General features: G+C 34.2%; 1 protein-coding gene across 3 annotated transcripts in view; it reads left to right on the top strand.

The window, feature by feature from the left end:
• Nucleotides 1-7,827, top strand: part of LOC106478478 (nephrin-like) — a 130,453-nt gene that overhangs the window by 111,618 nt on the left and 11,008 nt on the right. For all 3 annotated transcript variants that reach the window (XR_002609913.1, XM_022382079.1, XM_022382080.1), the window contains exon 9: nucleotides 6,784-7,083. Coding sequence is in view for 2 of the 3 variants with exons in the window: in XM_022382079.1 (XP_022237787.1) it covers nucleotides 6,784-7,083 (300 nt within the window). In the remaining variant the exon portion in view is untranslated. The remainder of the gene's footprint in view (nucleotides 1-6,783; nucleotides 7,084-7,827) is intronic.

A 7,827-nucleotide genomic window follows, 5' to 3' on the forward strand; every position in this document is an offset into this window, starting at 1 on the left:
TACAAAATAAACAAGTCTTTTATTAGAATGTTAAGATTGTAACTTTTATAGGAGTTCCCTAATACTTTTTGGAGTGGAAGAAATGTCTCATTTACGTAATGACGAAACTGTCAAAATCAAAAAAAAAAAAAAAAAACAGTCGAAAAGTTGAACTATTTATTGGAAAGAGACGAAGAGGAAATTTTTTTTTCTCTCTCTCCAGAAAGAAGCGGTTCGAAAAATCCTACATGTTCTTAGAAACTTACATATATAAACCTTATTTCCTTGCTATGGAGGACTGAATAAGATTGATCAAACAATAAAAGTTGTTATAATGTCATACTGGCAAACATTTGTGTAGGATGGTACTTTTCATACTCCTTAAAACATTGATCAACAGTTATGACCACTGTGCAGTAATATGAATTGAATATTTCATGTGTAATACAGTAAAATATAGGGGAAAATTTAAACAGAAACATAATGTTTTTGTTAATTATAGGAGTTTCACTTTGTAAGAATAAGTTTAAGCACCTTTGTTTTTAGCATCAACTATTCGGAAAGGATTATGCAAATTTAACTCTTGAAAGTCATTAGTGCAGTCTTGTTTTTCTGACACTGGTGCAACTCTATTTCAACTTAACCATCGTACTTAGTTTTTTAAATATGCAAATGATTAACTCAAAAATACTTTAACCCCAACATTTCAACTATAGCAATATGTATTTTTCAAATATAGATATTGTAGTGCTGACTGGTATTGTGAGCTCATATTTTTTTAATTTTGAAGAACGCAGATAAAAACAACCTCGCATTACTCCAGATAGAATATTAGTTATATATGACTATCTAGACTTCCGGCTGGTGGTATTATCAGAAACACCGCGCAAACACAACTGTCTATACATTGCTTTCCTGATGCAGCCGTCAGTTGAAATATTGACAAGAAATATAATAAGTAAACAAACAGAATTATCTGGGGGTGATGTAAAGCTGTTTTTGTGTCCGTTAAAAAATATAAAGATAAATAATCACCATGGTCGTAAGAGAGCTAAAGTACAGGGTGTTTCAAAAGTCCGTACCAATGGCCAGTTCCCAGCTAAAATCAGGGGTTCAATTCCCCTCGGTGGACACAGCAGATAGCCCGATGTGACTTTGCTATAAGAACACACACACACACACATTTGCCCCCCCCACCCCCAATGGCACAGCGGTATGTCTGCGGACTTACAACGCTAGAAACCGGGTTTCGATACCAGTGGTGGGCAGAGCACAGATATCCCTTGTGTAGCTTTGTGCGTAATTAAAAAACAAACAAACCAATGACCATAATATTTTTATTTTTCAGATAAATGAATACATATAACACAGATCAAGAAGAGAGACTGTGTATGATATGTGTTTGTAATTTGATGATATACAATCTGAACAATTGTAAAATAAAGGTTAATAGTGGGTTCTGCTGATGAGTAGGGAGGGACCTTTGACCCACTCTGTACAATGGCGCATAGCACTCTTTTTTTTCCAACCTGCTTTACACTGTGACCTTACTTTAAACAATCACTACATACGTGGTTTTAAACCATATTTTGTATTATTTCAATCATATCAGCAGGTGTACATTTTGGTAATCAGTATGCCTTGCTGATAATAATTATTATAGTTATCTATAAATATAGAGAGAGACTTACTATTTATATAAACTATTTGTAAGCTCGAATTTACATAGATCTGTTATTATCTAATTCACCAAATTACATCAAATTGCTTAATGTCGGTGTGTAAATCGCCTGAAAAAAAAACAAACGAAAAAGATATTACGCTGTTAAGGAAACCACTCGCTGTAGCACTCGTGAAGAAGCACGTGATTACTTTATGTGGTTTCAGCGAAAATGACACAGTGGGAGTACTCACTAGTTCCTTAATGTTGGTTATTAAACTCTCCACAGTGGAGTCGTTAAGTCTTCATAACAAAGTGTAAGGCTTATCGCTGTCACAAGCGTACCACGAGACTTTCAGGATTGGTAATGAGTTTGAAGAAATAGAGCTTGTTTTTATTCACTAATTAACGAATTATATAGACTCTCGAACAACAAATACATAGGCATATTCTCTTTCGGTTATCTGCTATCGACGCCATCATTGACACAAGACGATCATTAGAAGTCACCTAACATAGGAAACATGAAACATAACATCTGATATATAAGTTCTTAAACTAGTGTATTTTTGAAGTTATACGGCATCAAGGCGATCGTGAAATTCATGAGTGTAGTTTGGTTTCCGATATACCACAATAAAACAACATTTATCATGTTTACTTGCGATTTAGTCAGCCTTAACTTGTGCAGTTGTGTGTGTGTGTGTGTGTGAATATATGTATGTATATGATATATATATATAACAAATACAAAACCACGAACTATTTTTTTTTTGTGGATATCGAATAACAAACACTCGAATATATTATATTTCTGTTTTTTTACCTTCATTATTAATTTTTTCTACAGGTTTCGCAACTTCAAAGGACACACTCTTAAGGGCCGAATTTTACAAAGAATCTATAATAAAAACGTAGAAATACCATTTTTCCGCTAAACATAAATAACATAAATTAAATACATATATTTTCCAAATATGCGAACATATGATACACTCCTTGTATAAATTAAGTATATTTAAAAAATGTTAAAAATAAATACGATAAGTTAGTTTATTCAGTGTATACATAATTTATACATATGTAAGTTTTATAAATGTTTTAGTGTTCAAAGAAGAGAGAGAGAGGGATGAACAGGGAGAGATGGAAGTACGCCTATTTACCTCTACGTCCATGTTGCTATCAATGGTTTTCATGGATTGTCAAGATAACGCAAACTTGCTTTGAACAGTTTCTATTACTAAGCCTCTTTTTTATGCATAGCACGATTAGTGTGGATAAAAAAAAAAGAAAACAGAGAGCGCGAAATAGGAATCAACGTAAGTTTGCCGCTGATACAGAAGATTCCACTTGAGAATTCTTTCAAAAAACCTCCTCTATTCAATTTCCTATATCTCGTTTACATTTCCTTCATGGTTTATATGATAATGTACTCAAACAGGAATGGAGACTTGAGATGAATCTGTATATTGAGTTCGCTTATTTTATTCTGGGAATAACAGACATGAAAATCTCGATTTCAACAAGTCAACATCTTTTGTAAAAGTTTGTTTAAATAAACAAAAAAAAAACACAACAACAACAACATTAAAATGCATAAGTAATCTAACTTGTTTTTCATTTTGGACATTTTTAACCGCTCATGAAAAATAGTCCTAAATATGGAGATCAGAAAAAAAATGTTGTCCTTGTTTTTATGGCGCAAAACTACAATGTGGGTTATATACATTCTGTCTACAGCCAGGAAACGTACCCCCTAATATTAGCGTTGTAAGTTTGTCAATTTACCGTTGACACATCATGAGCATAACTCTTGTGTATATACTTACTTATTCAGCGTTCTTTTTCTTTAATTTAGTTAAATACACTCTGATTGGATGCATCGAAGGAAATAACTGAAATATGTGAAGTTGATTCGCATATTAATTCCTTAGGATGTCTGTAGTATGGTTCAATAATAATAATAACATGGTTCATTACGCAACAGTTAGTATGGTTCAACAATAATAATAATAACATGGTTCATTACGCAACAGTTAGTATGGTTCAACAATAATAATAATAACATGGTTCATTACGCAACAGTTAGTATGGTTCAATAATAATAATAACATGGTTCATTACGCAACAGTTAGTATGGTTCAATAATAATAGTAACATGGTTCATTACGCAACAGTTAGTATGGTTCAACAATAATAGTAACATGGTTCATTACGCAACAGTTAGTTTCAGGAAATGCTCCTCAGAAGTCTGAAAGCAAGATTTGCTTGTTTCTAGTTAAGCGCAAAGCTACACAATGGGCTATCTGTGCTCTGCCCACCACGGGTATCTAAACCCGGTTTATAGCGTTGTGAGTCCGCAGATATACAGCCGTGTATATATATATGAAGTCCAATATATCATTCGATTTACCACTTGTCACTGAGTTACACCGGTTTCGGGGAATTCCACCCCATATCAGTAACCCTGGACAAGGGCAGATCGGAATAGATTCACATAGTGTTATATTTATAGTGTTTTGAATTGTACCTTATTCATATTCTTCAAGCCATACATCGATATAAGTTCATTTTGGTGAATATAAGACAACTGGAAATAGTATACTTAAAAAATGGTTATCTATCTTGTACGTTATATGGAGGTATGATGCCAAGTTCAAAACTCGTTTACTGCTAAGTTTATAAATAAACAACTCTTCCATTGTCAGGATTAAGATACACAATAAAAACAAAATGAAAAGACTTACAACTTGATATTTCATTACTTGTGTGAAACTCGTCGACTTTGGAAAATTTGAAGGGGTGTTAGAAAATCAAACTTACGTGTGATTAATATCACACTTTTCAAGCCCAAGACAAAGGTTATATAGTGTGTTCAGTATATATGCTCATAGCAGTAAAAGAATTAAAGACATGTCTATGACATTGCAAATTTTGAGGTAACGATGCGATGATTTCTTTGCTCTAAGCTTACTTTGCAGACAGCGTATACTCCTTTAACACGTGTGTGAAGCATGGTTGAAATGGAGTTTTGTGAAGTTTCTTTGTACAAGTACGTTTTGTTTGCTCTTAAGCACAGAGTTGCACAAGAGTTTCTGTACGGAGTGAACTTTAATAACAGTTCTATGAAACAACATCAGGATGATGAGCAACTTTAGTATTTCTCCCTAGTCTTCCTGAAGACTGCATATTTGTTTGTTTTAGAAGCTTATAATTTATCTATAAGTGATAATAGGACTGAATATGATTATGGGAAGTCAGAATGACCAAAATTGATAGCGTTTCATATTATTTTGTAAGATCGTAGGAAGTGGAAATAGGTGAAGTTACGTTTTGTGTTAAGATGATGAGAAATGGCAAGACAATGTGGGAACATTTTAGTAAGATGATGAGTTATTAGGATAATAAGGAGTGGAAATAATGAGAAATGATAGAATACATTAAGATGAGGTGTATTAGGAATTTCACAAAATTGTGACTGAGATGATTTTGAGGGTGAAAGAAAACGAAAATAAGAAAACATAAAGCATAGCAAAGCAGTGAAATATTTATATGCTTTGGTTAGCACACCTTATTAAAATACAAAGAGTGAATGTGATGGTAAATCTTAATGATTCGGAAATGATGATTTGATTTAACTAGATCAAAGGTCAAGTTCTTACGATGTTTATAGTTTAGTTCAACTACATACTTCAGTTCAGAATGCTTAAATGTTTGCAATCTTCAGAAAGAGATGCTTTAGAGACCATAAACATACAAACTTTACAAGCATAATTCAGCAGCTTTCAATGGCTGTGATAACCCTGGGATGGATATTATGTTGACATTCCAGTAAGTTCTTAGCCTTTCTAACATTTTTACTGGCCTGTGTTGAAAAATGCAATTTTTTCAAAACTTTCAAGTATTCTTTGAGAAAGTTAAACACCTTATACCAGCCTCTTGAATATTTCTGTCTTTCGTGGTAGTTTGTTTGTTTGTTTGCTCTTAAATACAAAGATGCACAATGGGCTATCAGCAATTAGTTCGCTGCAGGGATTGAATTCAGAATTGAGGGTAATAAGATTTCAATCTTATCACTGGTGTCTCTGTCCTTTCAGTGAAAGCAACTGTTAACACTTCTCCGATTTATTGGATTAAAAATCATGTTTATTCTTTCTTTCTTATTTTAAAAAAAGCTTTATAAATGTTTTCCAGTTGTGTTCATTTTACCAACGGACGTTTATCGCGATCCAGTATCAAGTACTACTCTTGTAAATATTTGTTAAATAACGTCTCATTTGTCTGCAGCGATCGCCACCGTCTCTTAGAATGTAATTAGGATATCCATCAGCGGCATCCTTTTGCTCATTACCTTATCTAGTTCTTTTGAAATCCTCTTTAACGCCGCTTGACTTCCTTGTATAAGAAAGTTTGATGAAGTGGACTGAACAATGAATTTATCGGTGGTTAGTTTTATCTTATCTACTTCGATTCACTTTAGCTACCTCACCTGTAATGTAATTGTGGCTTGAACGCGTTTTGTCATAAGAAAAAAAAATCACTTGCAATCCATCTGAAATACTGTAAAGCATTGTTGGAAATTTTGTCACTTTTAACACCAGTACCTCATATCTTGCTAACTCCACTAAATGATCACATTGATTATTTCCAATTCTAGCATCTGTAAACGATCAAATTGCCAGTGAAAAGACGTGTTTTTACTACGTAAAGACACATGGTTCTCTTACTGTGGGATGCTCCCTGGTGGCTCAGCGGTAAGTCCGAGGACTCATAAGAGTAAAATATAGGTTTAGATACCTGCGATAGACAGCTCACAAATAGCCCATTGTGAAACTTTGTGCTTAACAACAAGCATAGTAATAGAATAACTTACTGAGGGGATAATAGCTATAGAAAACTAAATATGTTTTTATGATAAGGGAACCACCTTCTACAATATATATATATATATAGCTTCCACATACTAAAGTAAAATCTAATCTCCTTTTTGAAGCTGATCGATGGACTCTGTTTTTCAACAGATACTTTAACGGAGTGTCTTTTTATTGTTATTCTACATGATTTTTATCTTCTTTAATATATGATATTTTTTATAGTTTACCCAACACCTCTTTAGATAAAGACTATTCTACACCTTCCACTAGGTCCTCCTGATCCTGTACACTCTTGTAACGTGTCCAATTGTTCAAGCGGGTCCTTCATCCTAGAATGCAGTCCAGGAGACGACGGTGGATTGCCACAAAGCTTTCATTTAGAGGTTTACAGTTCAGAGTCTAACGTACTACTGGCCAACCTAACGAGGCTAAGTAATCCAGTTTTCCAAGCAACCAACCTTCCAGCAGGAGAATCTTTTTATCTAATAGTTTACGCTGCTAATGCCAAGGGCCAGAGCCAGGGGGTTAGAACCACAGCTAAGATTCCTCTATCAGCCAAGCGACAATTAGGTAAGTCGAGTAACTTCCACGTACGTGTATGTGTGTGTATGAACCTCTGTTGCTATACTAGAAGGACAATGCATTTATTCAAGTTGTCGCTCTCCCTTCAGCTGCGTTTATTGACTTATTTTCTTGTTCGTGACGTTGTTAGTTCTAAGAGAGCGAGAGGAGTACTTAATTAGAGCTACAATTCTGCTGTACTTGCGCTTCTCTTGTTTAATACACCGGAATAACACAACTTCGTGTCTAGTAGGTTGAAGTGAAGTAGAAAACTGTATTTTGTTATTTACTTAACACGTGTGACTTAACAAAAGTTTATTACGTTTCATCTCGGCGAATATCAATCGTATTGGTTCAATATTTCTAAGATGTTTTAATTCCGTTAATTGGTAAATATATACATATATATGTCTACAGGTTTTACAAGAGTGTTGATTTGTTCTCTCTTTGAATGGCCATTCATTGTATTCAAACTGGGTTTTAAAATGCAGAAAGGAACATTAATAATAAAAGTTTGTCATCGCCTTTAAAATGTTTCATTTTTTGTATTTATTTTACTTGCATACATTGATTTTAGAATATACATTTTTTGTGTATATATATACGCTGACGGCCCGGCATGGCCAGGTGGTTAGAACGCTCGACTCGTTCGCATCCCCATCCCACCAAACATGCTCGCCCTTTCAGCCGTGGGGGCGTTATAATGTGACGGTCAATCCCACTATTCGTTGGTAAAAGAGTAGCCCAAGAGTT

This window comes from Limulus polyphemus, unplaced genomic scaffold (assembly GCF_000517525.1).
Source record: "Limulus polyphemus unplaced genomic scaffold, Limulus_polyphemus-2.1.2 Scaffold215, whole genome shotgun sequence".
NCBI classification, from domain to species: domain Eukaryota; kingdom Metazoa; phylum Arthropoda; class Merostomata; order Xiphosura; family Limulidae; genus Limulus; species Limulus polyphemus.